The sequence below is a fragment of the Acanthochromis polyacanthus genome, chromosome 1 (assembly GCF_021347895.1).
Source record: "Acanthochromis polyacanthus isolate Apoly-LR-REF ecotype Palm Island chromosome 1, KAUST_Apoly_ChrSc, whole genome shotgun sequence".
Classification (NCBI taxonomy): domain Eukaryota; kingdom Metazoa; phylum Chordata; class Actinopteri; family Pomacentridae; genus Acanthochromis; species Acanthochromis polyacanthus.
In genome coordinates, this window is record NC_067113.1 from 57,864,644 (window position 1) to 57,886,127 (window position 21,484).

Below are 21,484 nucleotides of genomic sequence, written 5' to 3' on the forward strand. Positions count from 1 at the left end.
TCTGATGTCGGCTTTCGTTTGGCCGCTTGTTCCAGGCCACAGCTGGGGAATCACAGCAAGTGGTGCATCTGTTGCTTGTTGCAAAATCTTAACTGGGAAAAATATGATGCTGGAACTGTGTTGCCAAATGTAATTCTTCTGAATGGGCGTTAAATATGACTCATATGTCCCTCTTCAGGGTGATTAATGCTGGTAAGAGTGCGCTGAACGAGGACCAGGCCTGCTGTGAGGTGGTGGTGGCCAGAAAGAGGCCGATGAGCTACTGCCCCCCCTCAACGCCCAGCAAGACCCCGACTGCCAAGAGACGCAACTCGCTGCCCAACGGAGAAGGTCTGGGCCTGCGAATGGAGCACAGCAAGCTGGGAGAGGTAAGAACATTTACCTCCTGAGCTATCACATTAGTACTTACTAGCCCACAAGGTGTATAGTGTGCAGACGCTGTACTGCTTTTATAAACAGCTTCTGCTCACAGGCAAACACAGGCAGCAGTGAACTCAGTGGAGCTGCTCAGTAGTAAACAACCAGAGCTGAAGTTAAAGCCCCTAAAAATGTCTCTATAAACATGTCCAAGTAAAGGAATATGTAACTCTAGCTGTGGGAATTAATGCTACTATGAAATATGTCTGTGAAATACAACACTAGGACAAGGAGCTAGGTTAGCTTAGCATAAAGGCCAGAAACAATGGTAAACAGGTAGCATAGCTTTGTTTTGAGATGTTTAAAGTCAGTATTAAGTCTTGATTATACATTGATGCATTGCACATACAAACATGCACTGTGTTACTCTTTACTACTTTCCTAGTTGGCTGGAGTTGCATACATGTACAGTAACTTATATCCTCATATTCCACACATACATAGTACTGCCCAACATACATGCTGTTGCCCTTATTACATAGTGTACAGACTGACCCACCAATTAGTCCACATGGACTCTCATGGATTTCTATTCTATTCTATTCTATTCTATTCTATTCTGTGATATGTTGAAGTTTGCACATCCTCATGGACGTCAAAGTATTGCTATTATTATTTATTATTAACCTTTATTTAACCAGGAGAAATCCCATTGAGATTAAGAATGTCTTTTTCAAGGGAGTCCTGGCCAAGATAGGCAGCAGCAAATGCAAAATTACACAGTACTTGCAGTTTGGATTTAAAAGTGCTCAATGGGGTTAACTCAGTTAATTTCCAGTCTTTCTGCAAAATATTCCATGCAAAAGGTACAGAGTAAACAAAAGCCTTTTTACCCAATTCAGTACGGACATATGGAATTGATAGCAAGAAATGATCTTTTGAACAGAGAGAGTAAAGATCAGCACTTTTCTGTGCAGTTAAGGAACAAATGTAGGTGAGTAGTAGTCCAAGTATTGCCTTATATATGAAAGTATACCAATGACAAGTGTAAGATTGATGTTGAACTTGCCACTACATTACATGTTTAATAGTGCACCTGCCTGACAGTAGTGTGAATGTAGTATAAGTGCAACAATTACACTTATGTGGGTATCAAGGTCTAAGGTCTGTTTTTCATGCATACATGATAAATATTATCATCTTGCCAGTTCTGTCAAAAGAGAATCTCTCCAGAACCTTCTGCATGCAGCCTAAAATTCGTGTCCGAGCAGAATCCTACATACAAGAAAAGTAACGTAATAGCAACAACAATAACAACGTCTGTCTGTGTTTGTCCATGTGTGTGCGTCCATACTGGAGTATAATGAGGGCATAACCCTGGTGTTGTACTTTCCAGGAGTCCATCAGGTATGATGTAAATTTTGTCATCTTACCAAGTCTGTGAATATCTGGAAAGACCCCGTCACACATGTTCACGCGCAGCCCAAAATTTGTACGCATGAGGTCGATGTGACAAGGGCAGTAGCATGCATGTAATACATAGATATGATCTGCTGACCATGTATTTCCAAGGGAACCCCTATGGAGTTTAGTAGCCACAGCTGCACTTCCATGGGTACCTACTTAAGGGCTTAAGGTTGGTGTTCTACTTTGTACGTCCACAAGGTGACGAAGGTTTATGAAATTTGTGTCCGTGCAATGACTATGCTGCAAGGGCAGTAGTGCACGTGCACAGATATGACTTACTGTTCAGGTATGCAACGTCTTTTAAGTGGATCGTCATGGACTAAAATGTTAGTAGAGAATAATCGAGGCTTAACACCGGTCTCGCACTTTCTGCATTGGTGAGTCCTCAAGAATCTGCTGGGATAGAAATTTCATCATCTGCCAAGTCTGCCAAAGTCTGAGTGAAACCCCTTTGTGAATGTTGATGTGCTCCCCAAAATTTCCCAAATGTTCACTCCAAGCAAACTCAAAAATGGTATAACAATTACATGTCCATAGAGTTCACAGTTGTCTGTCTGCAAAAGCAGTCTAACATCACCTCTAAAGCTCGCTCATTAACTTATGATTAATCATTCTTAAATTCAGACAAAAACTGAAGCGTGAAAGCAACTTGTGGTTGTAGAAAAGTGTTAATCTATGAGCTGTAGAGGTGCTGATGAGCAGATTTTGGTACCTGGCAAAGACTTGGTCGCTGTTTCTTTCCTGGAAGTCTTTTTCTGAACAGTACGGAGCTTTTTTTCCTACATTGTATTTGACTGTGGCATGCTGAGTAAATCTAATTTTGAAAAGAAAAAGAAAAGTAACGATCATTTAGGGCCATCTATCCATCATACTGACTTTGTTCAGTGTTTCCTATACAATTAGTAACATATATCTGTGAGAATGTCTCTGTTGGGGGAGGCAGTCGAGACGGATTGTCAGTGATGTCATTTGTAACTTGAATTTGTTCATTTGAGCAAATATCAGAGGTTTGATTGTGATGTGTTTTGTTGCTAAGGTGACGCCCTCTGTGCTGTGTGGGAGAGCTTTAATGTGGGCTGATTGCAAATGTCTAGAGACGAGTAAAACTATGGATTTATGCAGGGGGGTTTTCCTACATAGAGGAATTGTCAACGCGAAAAAGGGGTTTTATTCAGCAGTAAAATTATAAGAACTGAGAATAGAAGCAACAGGAGAAATTGCAGAAGCAAAATGGAACTTTATTCGACAAAGAAGGTGTTTTTAGAATCAGGCTATAGCGGTTGTGACAGTTTCTCTGTACAAAGGAGAATGAAGAGACGAGGAGATTTGACCTCTGCAGCTCCCCCACACTGTGGACTGAATGAGTCATGATGTTTTCTCCTGAGTCTTTTCCTCCCCGATGACTCATGGTGCCATAAGTTCAACCAGCAGTGTTAGTCACTGAGCTTTTCTCTTCTGTCAGTGTCACAACTTACATTGTTATCGATTGAGTGTGGTGTAATGACCTGGAGGTTTTTTGCTTGTTTTGTGTCATATTATGGAGATAATTTGTAGGAGTGCAGCTCGTTTCCTGTCTGTGTTATGATTTCCCTCCAGTATTATTTAGACTTACAGCAACAGCTCTTGTGGTTTTAAAGCCATCCAGTGCACGGTCATGTAAGTGGAAGTATTTTCCAGCTGCAGAGAAACGTTGATGTTCTATCATCAGGGTGTGGTTTTATAATGGACAGATGTTTCTGGACAGTAAATGTGAGTCAGGGTTACTACATAACCTTAAAAAGTCTCAAAAAGCACTGAGGTAATCGAGGAATAAGCCCTTAATTGTTACTAAAATGCAGATTTTTTTTCTGAAATTCCATTTTAAAATGTCTATTATGTGTTGTACTTGGCATTAATTCACATAGATCAGGATAAAGGAAGCACCACTTCTATTTTTACGTGGCTGTGATGCTCGCAGCAGATGGAAGTTGACCTTTAAACCAAGATTTCATGGCTTTGGCTGAAACCGGCACCAGGCAGCGTTCCGAGGTGCTTAAGTAGAAAGACTTAACGGATTATCTTGACCTGGATGACTGAGAATCTACACAGACATATTGCAAAGCGATGTGTGCGAGGAGCGGTGTTTTAGGTGTGCTAAGGGTTTCAGATTCGACACAATGAAAATCAAGGCAGCGGAATCCAACATGCAAACACGAACATGCCGAGTCGTGCTGCCAGCAGATGAATTTCACCGTTCAGTTCTACCTTCCACCTGTATCTCCAACAGGAAGTCAAGTAATCGCTGTTTATATACACTGTAAAAAATAAAAGTGGTAAACACCAGGAACAACAGACAATGCTAGAAAAGTACCCTGTCATAGAATTACAGTAATTTTCCATAATAATTTATTCTCATGAGATTATGGGTATTTTTTTTGTCTGTGTCTGATAAAAAAATAGTATTTTCACACATTTCATATGGTTACAGATATTATCCACTAATTGGCCATTCAACGTTGTTGTGTAAAGGTCCGTAAATGAAAAGGATATTTCTCATTTAATAAACAATCTATATAAAATTGCAGAAACAGTAGTTCTTTTTAGTTTAATGCCACTGATTGTATTCAAATACAAATATATTTGACATACTGTATTTTAAGAGTTTCATCTATGAAATAAAAAGAAAATCTTTGTGAAAATATGGTCTTTTTAGGAAAAAAATAATTTTCAAAATATTTATATATATAATTTTTTGTATGTATGATGTATGTATGGTAATTTTATTTACATTAATTGAAATTATTTAAAATGGAATTTATGAGTATATATTTTTTAACAGTATCCGGTTTATTTTTGACACATTTTTAAGTGAAACATGTAGAATAACACGATTTTGATGAAATATCACAATTTTAAGCAGAGGTTTGGTTAAGTTTCTTGGAGGAACAGCCATTCAAGACAAACTTTAAAATTCAGTTCAGTTTAGTTTATTTGAAAGGGACAATACAATTTCATAACAAATGATTACACATGATTAAAAAAGCCAGAATTAGCCAGAAGGCTAGTTTTCATCTGTAGTCCCCTGGCCATGATGTAAAAAAGCAGTAAAATACATCTACAAGAGAAAAACATGGTTAGACACTTGATAGAGGACTATGTAACAAGTAACATATACATGACAAACTGTTAAGACAGCACAGGGCACACAATACCTATACAGTATAATACAAGATACATATTCAAACACTTACTATACATTTAAGAGAGAATGAGACATCACAACATAACATTTGATCACATCAAAACATCCCATCATTTTTTTTTGTAAAGACCTTGTATGTTGTAAGCAGTGTAACTTCCTCAGGTACTGAGTTCCACTCACTGCTGCTCCTCACTGATCAGGCCGACTTACTGAAAGTGCTCCTGCAAAGAGGAACGGAAAAGTCACCTCTGACAGAGCCTCGAGTGACACGCTCTGACCATTCTTTCTGTTTCACAGTTTCTGGCTCTGAAAAACGGTGTCAGTTTAAAGATTTTAAACCGGCTTTTGGGGCTAAGCTGTAGAAACCCTGGTTATATGATGTCTAGAGAAACATATGTCATGATTTCAGTGGAATTTTACGGACTCCAGATGTAAAATGTTGTTGAAGTTTATAACCCCACTGGTGAGTTTGTCCTGATCGACATAAATTTTCTTCATGGAAACGGTGAATCTGTGGATGAGATTCTGATCAGTGGGTGTAAAAGTTTGCATTTTTTCTGATGAAGTAGAGGCTAAAAGATGAAAATCCCTTTATCATTTTATTATGATATCATGTTTTAATGTGATTATGTTTGATCTAGCTCTCTCTAACTTGAGTTTTCCACATTTCTGTAGGATGCTGAAGGCCTCGTCTTCCACTACTGGGCGTTGTTCGACGGTCATGCTGGTTCAGGTGCCGCCGTCGTCGCCGCCCGCCTGCTGCAGCATCACATCGCATGTCAGCTGCAGGCCGTCATCGAGATCTTACGCAACCTGGCCTCCCCTCCTCCCACCGTGATGGGGGAGGAACCCGACATGAATCCCTACCTCCAGGGAAACACTCCCGGCCCTCACCGAGCCCTGACCCGGGCCGCCTCCCTACGAGGGGCCACCGGCGCTCCGGGCTCCCCCTGCAGCACGCCTCCTCCGCCCCGCTTCTTCACCGAGAAGAAGATCCAACACGAGAGCCTGGTGATCGGAGCCATAGAGAACGCCTTCAAAGAGATGGTGAGAGGCAGGTGACGAGCACTCCCTCTGTCAGGACTCATTACTGTCAGGATCCGGGATGCAGAGAAATGAAGTTGCAGAAAGTGTTTGTTATCCTCCTGCAGGGGGTCACTTGTTTTGGCCTCACAGTTCTGGGAAAAACTGTCATCACTCCGCTATCAGCATCTTCACCGCCCACACTCTTCCTTCCTCCGTTCCACCCCAAAGCTATTTACGCTTCTGTAGACTTTTATTTTCCAGCAGACAGCTTGAAATATTACAGCTGCAGAGGAAAAGGTGCAGTTAATAACATTAGTAATTAGCTTTCAGGGACACCATTGTTGATGTTACTAGCGACGCCTCGGCTGTGTTTTCCTGCGATGACAAATCAGCACAGTGAAAGAGTCTTTTGTCCCGTTGAAAATGTGGAAGAAATTTGACAAGTCGGAGCGAGACTGCTTTTTCTTTCCGTGATTTTGATAGCCTGTTGTTCATTCAGGGCGCTCACCTTTTTCAAGAAATCAAGAAAAGACTCTTCATGAGGCACATGTTTGGCACTTCACCATCTGTAAATATACAAAACATAGGATTTTATGATTTCTGTGAACTAAATCAAAGCTTTACATGAAGACGGCACAATGTTAGATCGTGTTCTCAAGTAAAAGTACCAGTAGAAGAATGTGCAAATACTCCATTAGATGTGAAAATCCTGCATGACAAGATTGACTTAAGTAAAAGTACACAAGCATTAGCAGCAAAATGTAAAGTAAAAATGTAAAAGTCCAGGTTTAGTCCCTCTGACTGATATATTATTATGTACGACAACATTAGATTAATAAAGATGAAGCATCAATGTGTCATCGTATGTAGACTCACACACTGATGCTCTGACCTGAGGACAAAAACACACACACAGATGCACTCCAAGATTATTTTAAGACCGTAACCTTTAGCATCTCTGTTTGCAGCTTATTTAGACAAATTGGCATCTGGAGTCAGAGAGTTGGCCTCTGAAACGATGCCTTCTGGGTAAAAAGTTGACAGTTCACATCAGTCTGTTGATTCCTGTTGTAGTTCAAGGGCAGCAATCGATAGAAATGCACCAGATGATTAGCTTTTGAATTAAAGGCCTTTCAAAAATAGTTTACTTTTTAAGATACCAGAGATCTGCAGTTTGTATGTTATTAAACAGAGAACGTACACTTTTAGTTGTGTAATTTATTATCACTGTTTTGTAAAGACGTGTCTTTCATCAGCTAAAGTTTACACAGTTTTACCACTAGATGGCAACGTAAAGCAACTCAAGCTGGACCAGAAATGTAAGGGAAAAAAATCCCTCTTGAGAGCCCCACTACCAACCTTTCCCCCGTGAAAAGCAGCACTCTTACACTTGCTTTCACTTCCTTTGTTGGAGATTATCACTGCATCAGTTAAAGCCGTGGCCTCTGCAGGAAAAAAAAAAGAAAGATCCACCGTTTAAAGCCGGGAGGAAAAAGCTGCTCATCAGGAAGGTCCATCTGCAGAATGTGGAAAAATTCTTGTGTGTTTTTTTCCCCTTGGCAGGCAACGTTTAAAGCGTACAAACATGCGTTTAAATATTGTAAATCCGCATGATGAAATGTACTTAGATTGATTAAATTTCAGCATGTGAAGTCAAGATGCACACACATGTCTGGCTGGCACAACAAGTTCTTGTTTACTGCCACGCGGTCAATAAGAGGTTCAGGTTAAACCGATCAATAATCCAAAGCGGTGCCCACACTTCTCTGAAAAGTTGATCAGATTCTTTCAATCTTGCCTCTTGCTCACTTTCTCATTATTTCCCTCTCCTCTCCTTCTGCCTATGTGGGCTGAATGCAGTGTGGAATTTTAACTCTGTTGACATTTCTTAAATTTAACTGTCACACGTGGGAGGAGGTGGGAGTTTTGTTTTTTTTTTGTTTTTTGTTTTTTTAGAAGTTCTTTCCGATTGTCTTCTTACAGCATGTTAAGATTAACAAAACTGCCTCCTTTTCCTCAGGACGCCCAGATTGAAAGAGAGAAGCAAGTTTATAACGTCACAGGAGGCTGCACGGCTCTCACTGTGGTTTACCTGCTCGGAAAACTCTACGTTGGGAACGCGGGTGACAGCAGGTATGTGTGGTTGTGCTTCAGATTGGAATGTCTATGAGGGAGGGGTTGGTAATTACACTGTAGTAAACCCTGGGGATCCAAATATGTGTAATGGAGGTACATGAACATACTGGGGCAGAGACAGAAGCTTCAACCAACAGAGCTGCATATTCTTTTAAATGTCAGGCTACATGTGCAATGTTTCTCCAACAGTTTGTGTTTGTCTGCAGGGCTATCATTATCAGAAACAATGAGATCATTCCCGTGTCAACAGAGTTCACGCCAGAGTCAGAGCGACAGCGACTTCAGTTTCTGGTAAGAGAACAACGTGCAGTTCATTTTTACTTACGGGATCCAACAAATGTGGTGACTGTGGTTAAGGTAGTTTGTTCGCGGGTTCCTCCTGTGCAAACGGCAGCAACTACAAACAATCACGCTGCATCTTCTCCAGGGATTGCACATACACTTGTACTGGAGGAACCTAACCTAAGAACAAGTTGCAGCGACAGCAATCAAGCTGTGGCCGCTTTCAGCAATCACACTGCAGTTTCTCTAGTTATGAATAAGATCATCATCTCTGTGACGTTTGTTTGTTCTTAAGTTACGTTCCTCCAGTAAAGAGATGGCATCATACATGACAATGAAAAAGATAACGTACATCATTAGATGGAAACATGTTTTTGATGACATCTGGAGACCTTGTATATGTTTTTGAAGCCATGATGCCCGTGATGGTAGTGTGCTTCAGCAGGAGAAGGCCCTGAGGGAGTAGAATGTCCATATGGGGGTGATATAATGTCCTGAGTAGCACCCTCGAATTTTTTTTATTTTATTTTGTTTATTTGGATGGGACAGTGCATATTAATGAACATACAATCTCATGTTTTCATGGGAAGCATGAAATTGTCTGGGTGACCCCAAACTTTTGATCGATACTGTACATATATCTGTCAATAGCATAAAGTCGATTCCATTTGATTCTGTGGCCCATGTTTGAGAGGAGACGATGTATATCCAATAACACAATCAGTAACATTGATACTATCAACTCACAAAATTCTTTCCTTAACTCCAAAAAATAGGAAAATGGAATCACAAACATAAAGTTACTGTAAAGTGCCACATTTTTCATGTTTATGTGCAAAATTATTTTTTAAAATTTGTTAAAGAAACTTTCTTAGCGAACCAGTTACTATAAAATAGAATATAAAACAAAACTGAAAATTTACATTAAAATAGGATTTTTGAGTTAACCTTCGCTGCGTGTTTAAACTATAAATTTCAGGAAAGTCAGAACTTGGTGCAGTTAGAACCAAGTTACTGACATCTAACAAGGTCACCACTCAGTCTATATTTGAAAGTGCAAATGCGAGTCATGTGTCGATGTCTGTCCATCCAGATCGATGCATTTTTACACCTCTAGCATAAACATGGTTGTCCTTCCCACAACAAAATGTACACAAACCGAGCATTGATGGTGTCCATGGGGGGAAATCCACCAGGAAGTTTATGTAAAAGCATCTAGCTGTACACTGTAGTGGTTATTTTTTGCACGTTTGTAGTGCAGCTTGTATTTTTAGTCAAAGACTCACATAGAAGTTACACTTGTTGTGCAGCTTTCCTGACTTTTGGTAGTTTGCTAAAATCTAGAATTGCTGTGATGTCATAAACATAGATAGATAGATCAGTTGAGTAGCTCATCGAACTCCAAATGATACAAGAATCCAAATTCACTTTTTATATAATAATGTGTTTTATATGCCTGTGCGAGCGCTTACAAATGTATATAGTGGTCCCTCGCCATATCGCGGTTCACTTTTCATGGTCCCACGGTATCGCAGATTTTTTGCTACTTCGCAGGATTTTGCAGTAAATATGTATTTTTGCATATCGAGTATTGTGGCGAACTGCATTGAAGAATGCAGGAGCGAGGATATCCGCCTTTAATGCACTCTGCAACTGGTGGATGCTTTTATTTTGAAACACTGAGAGCCACACTATACTTAATGTGGCAGGAAGTCATCAAACACACTGTGCACTCACCATTTCTAGCCTAAAAAATGAAAACAATATAAAGAAGTTATAATTCAAACATATTAAAAGAATATTTAATCTAAATAAAATGCGTAGTATACAGCGTGGGCACTGATTGGCTCAGCGACCGTAGCATCAGACTCCTCTGTCAGCACCTGGCTTTGTCTATTTCACATAGAAGCATTATAAAACCTTAAAATATATATGTAAATAATAAAATAAAATACGTTCAATACTTCGCGGATCATAGGGAGGTCTGGAACATAACATTACAGCTCAGTCAAGTGTGTGAGGGTTTAGTGCTTTGCTAGTCTTGGCTTTAGGCAGGATGTTTGGCGTTTTTGTGTCCTACTCCCACCTCTCACCTACATTCAGCCCCAATACATACATGGATGGATGGAATACAGAAAGTATTTATACACCTTTTTTTGGAAGCATGAAGCTGCATGATGCCGCTAATGTTTAGCTGAAATGCAATCTGAGTCTTGACTGATACACATTCTAAGTTATGCCATACGAAGCCGCCGCATTATCCCGATTCTGTACAAACAGTTGGAGCCACCTGAACTGACCCCACTCACCCTGCGGAGCTGAGAACTGCTGACCGCTGAGTTCACACTACAAGCAGCACAATCAGCAAGACACTTCTGTCCCGTCAGTTTCCTACGGAGGCTGTTGAGCAGAGCAAATCCGCCGACGTGAGGACGCTCAGAGAAGCTCGTCGGCTCAGAATAGCTGCCTGTGATTGACCTTTTTATAGACAATGGCAGCGAGCGGTGACTCATGTTTGCGCGCTTCCACGTCTCATTTTGGCTTGATGAATGAAAGGAATCAATGTGTGTCAAAGGCAAAATTAGAGGAAGCGGTTTCTGTTTTGCACAAGCCATAAAAAGCTCATTGCTGTTGCTTTTTTTTGCTTGCTGCCGAGGAAAGTTGGAGTTTTAGGCGAATGCATGGGTACAGAGTGTATTATCAATCAGTTTCAGCTTATCATAGATACATGGTCTTGGCACTGGAAGTAAGCACCATGAATATGTCATCTTGTGGCTGCCAGAAAACTGAGAGGTTTATTTTCAGCTTGCAACATCCCACCCACTGTGTATCTTCATCTTTGTTAATGTTTTTAAGCTTTTATGCTGTACTTTATGCTATATTTTATGTAAACATTGGCCAGTATGTCTTTATTTAGCTTTAACACAGCTTTAAAATAGGATTATCATTATCCTTTTGCACATCCCAAGCTGTTTACATCACATGCTGTGTAGCCCTGCACATTCTCAGGTGATTAATTTGCACATTGCTGCACACTATAAAGATTTTTGTGAATGTACTTGAAGAAAATATTAGAAATTTTGCTGATATATATATATATATATATATATATATATATATATATATATATATATATATATATATGTAATCACTTTAGATATTTTTAGGATTTTTTTGGAAGATTTTTACTCATATTTTGAAAATATTTACAAGAATTTTCTTGCCACATTTTGGGGATTTTATAAATACAACTTTAAGGGAAACTTTTAAGGAATTATTGGAATTTTCTTCCTGAAGGTTTTACAAATTTTCAGAGATTTGGGGATTTTTTTTTTTTTTTTTTTTGCTGAATTTCTGTTTTTTTTTCAGACAAGGAAACAACATTTTTTGGTGCCCGTAAATGAGGACAACAGGAGAGTTAATTGCACTTGCTACTAATTTGACTTGTAGCACTGCTGCTTATTTGTCTTGTAACGCTTAGTAGCAACACTTTTTTTTAACCTTTATGTTACTGTTGTTTACACAGAGTCGAATTCCTTGCAACCAAACCCTCCGATTCTGACTAAATGGATGAAATTGTCATTTGATCTGCAAATCTGCTGCACATTTACCTGCCTGACTGACTCCAACACTGTCCTCCAGGGCTTCATGCAGCCTCACCTGTTAGGGAATGAGTTCACGCACCTGGAATTCCCCCGGAGAGTTCAGAGGAAAGAGGTGGGCAAGAGGATGCTCTACAGAGACTTCACCATGAACGGATGGTACGTACCTCCCCTCTTGTGTTTTGTCATTATCCGTTTCCACACTCTATTCCACCCCGAGCACTTTAAGACACCTGCATCCCCGAAATGTCCCCATTTCCATGATTTATACCGCCGAAATTCCCATTTGAAATGAAAGCTGCTAATGTTCTGGGATTGCAAACCCCCAGCGCTCTCCAGCTGCATCCATATTAAATAACGCAATAATGTGGGAAAATGTGGGGGGTTTTTCCGCACTGTGGTGTGAGTTTGTGCTCCTGCAAGTCATTCCTTTGCTGCTTCTTATTCTCTTCTATGCAGTGGGGGCTGAAGAGACCAGCAGAGAGCTAATGAGGGAGCAGTCTAAACCTGATATGATATAATGATACAGCAGGGATGGTCCTGTTTGTGCAATGTTATGTGGGTTAGCGAGGCACCATGCTGCTCGACTGTGGCTGCAGTGAAAGCCCGTAATGAGATGTGCTTTTACCGACACTCACTCACTGACACACACAGGCGCATACAGTGCTGTGCCTGTTGTAGTGTGTGATGTATATTTCACAGTGAGGCCGCCCCACAGGAGCAGAAATGTGCCAGCCAGGATGTGCCGCCACTCTTAGCGTTCTCTTCACGGCCAAGAAAAAGAGTCATTTGGAGTCATTTTTTGAATAATTTATCCATCTCTTATGGTTGTTTTCTTGCCGCAGATTGAATAAATAAAACACAGCTATAGTTTTACGTGCCATTGAGACAATTAATTCTGCATTATGTAACTTTTTGCTCACTTGGGGATACCAGGAACAAGAAGCAGCTTTGTTGCCTAATGACCATTTAAGCTGGCAGACTTGTTAGTTGCTTATTTGCACATTTATTAAATGCAGAGCAACATTAGTATTCAAACTGTTTACCTGAATACGTTATATACTTCATTGTCCCATTAGGGACATTTTTCTTGCATTTAACTCTATTGTACATACAGAGTTCAGTATATAGAGTATACAGACATGTGACAGTCAAGTTCCGGTAGTAAAAATTAACCCAGCATAATGAGGTTATACAATCTGTTGCACAACTTGCCCCTCTGACTCCCAATATCCCTCAGCTGGTTTGAAAGAGATTGTTTTGTTTTTTTAATTGCCAAAAATACACCATATCTCAGAGCCAGAAACTGTAAAAACAGAAAGAATTGCTCAGTATTCGCCTTCCCAACTTGCTTTCAGCTAATCATTGAGAGTTTTGAGAAAAGTAACTAAGTCTAACCTTAAAATCATATTTTAATCATGACATCATCACTTCATTTGCCATAGTTGCCAAATATTTCACCATTTTGCTTAAAACAAAAAACTAAAAGTTTTGAGTTCTTCAGGATACCTGTGAAGTCATACCGGTTCAGCTGCGATCAACAGTTACGTGGAAAGGGGTGCCCCCATAGCTCAACTGGTTGAGTGGGCGACCCGTAAACACGGGCTATAATCCCTGACGCAGCGGCCATTAGTTCCGGTCCGACCCATGGCCATTTACTACATGTTCTTCCCCTACTCTCCTCCCCACATTTCCTGTCTCTTTCCACTGTCCTCTATACCAAAGGCTACAAAAGCCCAAAACAATCTTTTTTTAAAAAAAAGTTTTGTGGCAAATATTGTGCAACTTCTCGGCTGAACTGCAAGCTGTGTCTCCATGAAGCAGAAAGCATACAAGGATGGAGACATGACTTAATATTGCAAGACTTAAAAGCAACATGTTGCATGAGTTAGGACAACTTTTCATACCTTGGTCAGCAGCCACTACTGTCCACTGCTATGGCCACTATGACTGAAACTATGGTGGCTTCTGCATCCCTGTGCACAGACAGATGTAGACCTTTACAGCAAACACGGGATGCGCTTGTGGTTCTATTAATAAGTGTGCGTCAGTCTGCTATTCGTACGGTCACATTGTCTTATCAAACTAAACGAAACAACACGCAGGAATCCTGTGGATGTTACTATAAGTATGGCTATGACTTTTTAGAAAACATAGCAGCTGGTTACAAATTGGAGTGTAGCAGACTGGAGTGGGTGGACGTAGCACAGGACATCTGGAGAATTTAGAAGTTCACATTGCATTTGGGCTGTAAATAATGTACAAATTTAGCAGTGACTTCTTCCATTACGACTCCTTTAATAATGACTTTTAAGGGAATTAAAGAGAATCTCTTGTGGTCTGCTCATAACAACTACTTGTTTAGAGCACACCCCAAAGCATTCCCGGATTTTGACAGCTGACGAAATTTACATCACGTGTTCCCTTGTGTACACATGGACATGGAAAGCATAAATATACCTTAACATGTTGATAAAAAAAAAAAAGGCACAAATGAGTTAGTTGCCACTCTCTAGAATGTAGAAGCTGATACTCATAGTGAAGGACATGGGAAGGATCGACTATGTATAAAGACTGGAAAGAAAAAAAGTGTTCTGCCTTTCCTGTGACCTTCATTGCTGTCCTAACAAGACAGACCAGCCTCGATTTTAACTCTCCTGAAAGGTTACCATACCAGGCCTGAATCCCAGACCTGATTAGACTCTCCAAGTTTGAATGATGGAATATAAACATGAATTTCTGGTTATTTCTACAAATTCTCAGCCTTGTCAAAATATGCAGTTGTTGCTATTTCACAGACTGCAAATATGGACAGGTAAACATGTTTTCAATGTGGATACAATGATGCTTACAGGAACAGACATGATTAATCTGATCACCTGTTGCCCTCAAATTTTACTTCACATTTACAATGAGGTAGCTAGCATCACACCAATGTACAAATTCCATGTTTCAGAGTTTTAATATGATGTGTAGTCGGTGGCTTCCAACACTATCTCATTTCAGAAAAGAAGTTATAGTACTCAGAAGTTAGGTTTTGACCAGATTCAGATAGAATATTTAAACACTATTATGAATTGGAGTACAGTAACTTATTTTGTTAACTAAAAAAAGGAATTTGCCATCTTTTAGAATGTGACATTGTTTAAAAAAGTTGTGAAGTTCATATTTGTTCAGATTGATGTTAATTAAGATGAGCTTTGGTCACAAACTGAGGCAGCTGGAGAACTGTATTGATGTTTTTGAGAAAAGCGAGACACATAAGTCTACTTTTGGGTATTATGGCTTGTTTACTCTTAGCAGCTACTGTTGAGGAGCCATTAAGCAAGGCAGCATTCATGTGGAGCTCCTCAAGGGTGAAAACTGCTCATTGCAACCTAACAGACAAAATGTGGTGTCTTCAAATGACTTGTTTTGCTCAACAAAGCTCCACAAAACCAAAAGATATTCACAACTAAGAACTGGAACAAGGTGATATTCAATCAGTTGATAATCGGTGATTTTCTGTTGGTCCGCTAATTATTGATTAGTTGATGAATCAGCTTTAAAAAATACCAAAACATTGAAAGCATAGAAATATATTCATGCATTTAAGAGACATATTAAAGTTTTTGAAGTATTTTTTAAATACTTTTTAGAAACTGGACACAGTGAATGTTTGTGTTTAGCACTAAATATATTAAATGCAAATTGAGACAACACTGAAAATGAACATCCTCATTCAGAAGCTTCCTCACTTTTGAGATAAAACAGTGGGAAGATAAATTAGCATAGTGTGACTCTCTCTAGGAGGTGTTAAGTTTGCAGGCAGGGGTGGGAGGATGATGGCTGATGGATGAAGATGCTGTGTCTTCAGCACAAAGGCACAAAAAGCCAGACAGAAAGAAAGCGCTGTGTTCAGGTCAGGAGAAGTGCACGACTCGCTTTTGAGTCAGATAAATGGGCAGAGGGAAACATTGGGCCGACAGACGGAGCAAACCCTGGTCAGATATGAAGCCGTTTGAAGTTGCTGATATTCTCCTCTGACTGGTGACGCCAAACCCAATCCAGCTCGTTTAAGTACATGAGCGTCAGCCGTGGAGTCTTTTCAACCTGACATCAAAGCCCTGCTTCTAAGTAGACCTTCTCCCTCCATTTGTGCACTTCTGAACTTATGCTTGTTGTTTTCTTGTGTATTCTGAGGTTCCCCTCCGCCAAGCTTTTCTCGCTAAATTTTTCAGCAGCAAAAACACTGGTTATTGCACTCCAGAGAGACACTCTGGTTTTGAGATGCATCTAAATCAAAAGCTTAGAAGAAGAATAGCGATCGCTTTGTTTCTCGCCCATATGTTCATTACTAAACAACAACAGTCTGACAGCTATGATAATGAATAGGAGAGACTCAGATTAACATTTGATTAAACATAAAAACAGCACATGAAATTTGGCGTAGGCCGCACCACTCATCATGGAAAACAAAAAGTTCTGGGGGAGCTTAATGAAGTCTGATATCATCACAGTTATGTTTGTGTGGGCTTGGAGGCCGGATATTTCAAATACAAACTGAAGTGTGGAGTTGGAAAGCCATAGGAACTTACAATGTAGGTATAGTCTAGTGAAGCCACTTTTTAAGATGCATCAACCAGTCTTTTTAAAATTTGGTTATGAAAGCAGCATACTGAACTGTTGAAATATTAATTTAATGATTATTCTTGCAGCCAGACAAGCTATAAACATTTACTGAAGCAGACATGGAGCAACAGAAGAACTCATTTAATAGCATTTCTTTTCAACTGAAGGAAGTTTAGAGATTTCTCTTGTGGGGTGTTCTTTTGTTGTTAAATGTTCCACGGTTTTTACCAGCTAGTCTATGTTGTTTGATTCTGAGATTCAGGTAGTGTATAGTTAATCTGATGCAACATCAGCACTGAGTTGGTTTTGTTTTTTTCCACCTGAAAAATTTGCTTCTTTTAGCTCCATTTTTGGTCTCTACCAATTTGTTAAAAAAAAAAAAAAAAAAAAGTTTTTTTTGTTGTGAAATGCTACACAATGTTCACCAGACTTTGTCAGAGTTGTTTGATTCTGAGATTCTAGTAGCATATTGGTGGACATTCTGATGCAACATTCATTTGGTTGTGTTTCTTTCTACCTGGAAAATTGTTTGTTTTGTCTCCTATTAGCTTAGATTTTGGTGTCCACCAACTCGTAAGAGAAATACATTGCTATGTTGTTATATTTGGTTACAAATTCCTGTTCTGAGATTCGGGCAGTTTTTAGTTGCAACATTGACATTCTTTTAATTGCATTTCTTTCCATCTGACAATTCTTTTTTTTAAATTTTATTTTTATTGGAGAGCTCCTACATAGTCCAACATTCATCCATCTGACAATTCTGACCTCTCTTTTTGCTCAGTTTTTGGTCTCCACCAAGTCGTAAGAGAAATATTTTGTTCTTTTGTTGCAAAATACTACACAATGCTCAAATAACTTTGTCTGTGTTGCTTGCTTATCAGAATTTAGCAGCATATCACCAGTTTATTTAATGCAACATTCCTTTGATTGTGTCTTTCAGCCTGACAGATGTTTATATTCCTTCTCCTTTTAGCTTAGTTTTTGCTCTCCACCATTTTAAAAGAGAAATTCGTTGCTCTTTTGTGAATAATTCTGATTCTGGTAGTGTATAGTGGGTTAAGCTGATGCAACATTCATTTGATTGTCTTTCTTCCCACCTGACAAAGGTTTGTCTGTCATTCTTTCCTCTTTTAGCTCTACATTTTGTTTTAGCTTTTTTGATCTCCACCAACTGCAAAGAGAAATATGTTGTTATGTTGGGTTGCAAAGTCTTATTCTGGGATTCTGGCAGTGTGTAGTCAGTTAATCTGATGCAACATTTGGCGTTCTTTTAATTGTTTCTTTCCATCTGAATATTCTTACCCCTTTTCGCTCGGTTTTTGGTCTCCACTAGCTCGTGAGTGAAATATGTTGCTCTTTTGTTGCGAAATTCTCCACAATGTTCACTTAACTTTGTCTGTGTTGTTTCATTCTGAGAGTCTGGTAGTACATCACTGGGTAATCTGTTGCAGCATTCATTTCATGGTGTTTTTTTTTTTTTAACCTGAAAAATTTGTGTCCGATATTCTTTCTCCTTTTAACTCGGTTTTTGGTCTTCACCAACTCATAAGACGAATATGTTGTTCTTTTGTTTCAAATTCTGATACTGGGATTCTGACAGTGTGCATTCTGTTAATCTGTTGCGATAGAAGTCTTCATTTGGTTGTGTTTTCTGTCATTTTTTCTCCTTTTAGCTTGGTTTTTCCGTCTCCGCCTACTCGTAACAGAACTTCGCTTTTGTTGCTAAACACTCATATATGTTCTGCCTGATGTGAGCTGCAGGTTTAAGTCTACCATTGGCCACACATTTCAAATGGCTTCTTCCTCGTCTTTGCCATCTGCTTGTTACCTCTTTCAAAATCCCCTTCGCTACAGGAAGCAACATTAACAATTCAAGCAGCAACCAAACAAACAGAAAATTCCAAGTTTTGCAGAGGATTTGGATTGTGCAGTAAGGCACCCTGCTAGCTTGTTGCCATGAATAAGCCATTTTAATGATAGTGCTCGCCTCAGTGCTCGCAAATGTTCCACCAAAACAATTCCCTTGTCACTACTTTGAAAACACCATCAGTGCTTCCTATAATTGGTTTGAAGAAATACAAATGCACCACAGCATTTTGGCTCCTATAGAAGACTGATAATGAGGTGCAGTCAGACCATTCTACACAACACTAGTTCACTGTCGAATATGCTGTAGAGTTACACTGAAACAAACCATCTTTGTAGTATTTTGAGCTGAAAAACTGAACGAGACATTCTGGGGACTTGTGAGACTTTAATTAATTTACTAGAAAAGCCTTTTAAAGAGAATGAAAAGAGAAAATTCACTGTTTCGATCTGCTTTTCGTGTCTTTCCTCACACACAGGGCATACAAGACCATCGAGGATGAAGATCTCAAGTTTCCACTAATATACGGTGAAGGGAAAAAGGTAAGTGACTGTAAGAGTCTGTGTGACATCTCCAGACCTGTGCGTCTATTTTGGAATTTGGAACTGCAGAGAAAATCGGTTGCACCAAAATTCTCAGACACTCGCATTGACTGCTTGCCTGCCAACCGCCCAGCGAGTGGGCGAACACTTGATGTGTAACACAGCTTGTGGATGTGTGTGTCAGTCCAGCAGCACAACCGCATCCAACACACTCATTCATTCAGGCAGACGCACAACACTCGGTAGATGACGGTCGTCTCTCAGAGAGGCGAAGTTAATCCCTGCTGGGAGAGCAGGGGAGAGATGAGAAGAAACCGAAAGACACTCCAGCAAATAAATTGCACAAAACGCCTTAAATTCTTAGTCATGTCAATTTGTTTCATATTCTCAATCAATTCGGTTTGGTGCAAAGAGAGACGTAACAAGAGGCTCCATCAGAGAGGAAGACAGCTTCTGACGGCCACACAGTGCCAGTGTTGTCTGATGAATAGCTGCTAAATTCAAAGAGCAGTCACAACAAAGACGTTTCACACAGCGATGAAGCAGAGGAGGACAAGTGCAAAGAGATTTGATAATTGAAAGAATAGTTTAGTTTCAGTTCACTTTTGACACTTTGCTGCATATTACATGTAAACTCCAGCTGCCATTTTCAGTCTAACTTGTATTGAACAAATCCATTAATGCAAGAAAGGAATCAAAACCTTATATGATAGAATTGGAAAAAAATGTGAAAATGGCGACAACTGCTATCATAAGTGCTCTAAACAATTATCATAATAGTTGCAGATTTTTTGGATTTTTATTGATTAATGGACTTTTTGTTTCTACTATGCATGTATGCTTTGTTTGGTTGTTTAATTCATGATGTATCATTGTTTAACATAAAACTTCTTTATATGATTTGTGTACTAAAATGAATTTGTCAAGTGAAATCTTTTTTGTAATATATATAGCACATTTAAAAGAACAGCTGTTGACCCATGGTGTTTTCCAGTTGAAAACTATTAGATTGGCATTATGAATTTGGAAGTACAAGAAGCAGCAGCAGCCTTTATTTGTCACAAATACATTTTTACAGCAGTGTGGAATGTTGTTCTCACATATTTCATTTGGGGTCAGAGCACAGGGTCAGTCATGGTACAGCGCCCCTGGGACAGGAAGGGTTAAGGGCTTTGCTCAAGGGCCTGACAGCGGCCGCATCAGAGTTTGATCCTCTGACCTCCTGATCAGTAGCCCAGAAACTTTACCATTACACCACCAGTCACAAATTTAGCAAATTTCAAAATTGAGATGAAGACCTTACAGTGTTATTTAGGGGGTGAATTTAACTGAGTAACATAAATATTACAGTAAAATCATGTTAATCATGGAGATTACCTTGCCATTGTAGTGCTTAAGTTATGGCCCTACAGAAATATACATGGAAAATGACTAGTAATTAAATATGTTAAATAAATGGATTGTAAAAAATACAAGATTCCCCCTTGTCTAAAGTAGCAAAAACATCAAATTTGTTTTTGGAGAGACTATGTTGTTTATGGTGACTGGAAGGAGGAAACACTGCCACTTTGGTTCAATCACTCAATATGAGACCATGTTCATGCTTTCATTAAGAGTTTTGTAAAACTAAAAAACATGTTTAAAATCTAAAGTAAATCGTCTTTGTTTTCCAGGCGCGGGTGTTGGCCACCATCGGTGTGACCCGTGGACTCGGTGACCACGACCTCAAAGTCCACGACTCCAACATCTACATCAAACCGTTCCTTTCCTGTTGTCCTGAGGTAAGAGCTAACAGCGTTAGCGCTAAAGCAGATAAAGCTGGGTTCAGTAGTGACTTGAAATGTAAATTTATTCACTGTAGTTGTGAGGTATCACAGTTTATCCTGAAGTTGAGGTGAATTTTCTTTTCTTTTTCCAGATAAATGCAAAGATTAAGTGTTCCACTGTGGATTATTTAAACTCCTTTTTCTTCAGCTAAATATGCCATCTAGCCTGTTGAATTGTCTAAAGAATGCATTTTAAAATTTTGTTTTGATGATACATGCTTTTCACAAGACAGTGATGATATTTGAATTTTAGTCATAATAATCGTAATCCTTTAGTTTAACGGGGTTGCCATGATCAAGTTTTTTTTTGCTTCGATCCGATCTGAGTCAAAAAATTTTAGTATTCAATGCTGCCGAGTCCCAATCTAACATCATTTTCCTAGAGAATACACTCTACATGTATTGTAGATTAGCTGTAGTACCTGGTTGTGCCACTTGGTGGATCTTTTTATTGTTTAATACGGTAACGACCAAAGGTGGTGGGTTTTTCTTGATGCCAAGTTGAGCGCATTTCAAGGGTTTACCAATGAAAGGGACACCATGACAGAGTGTTTTGTGAAACTTAATGACCTTCAACTACTATGTTA

The 21,484-nt window shown here is 39.4% G+C and overlaps 1 protein-coding gene across 1 annotated transcript in view; it reads left to right on the forward strand.

Annotated features, from left to right (window-relative positions):
* The window catches only part of LOC110953580 (protein phosphatase 1H-like), a 49,534-nt gene that overhangs the window by 16,406 nt on the left and 11,644 nt on the right, over nucleotides 1-21,484 (forward strand). Inside the window, exons 2-8 of the mRNA XM_022197665.2 lie at nucleotides 179-368; nucleotides 5,681-6,052; nucleotides 8,052-8,164; nucleotides 8,374-8,458; nucleotides 12,092-12,210; nucleotides 19,008-19,071; nucleotides 20,745-20,852. Coding sequence (XP_022053357.1) covers nucleotides 179-368; nucleotides 5,681-6,052; nucleotides 8,052-8,164; nucleotides 8,374-8,458; nucleotides 12,092-12,210; nucleotides 19,008-19,071; nucleotides 20,745-20,852 — 1,051 coding nt within the window. The remainder of the gene's footprint in view (nucleotides 1-178; nucleotides 369-5,680; nucleotides 6,053-8,051; nucleotides 8,165-8,373; nucleotides 8,459-12,091; nucleotides 12,211-19,007; nucleotides 19,072-20,744; nucleotides 20,853-21,484) is intronic.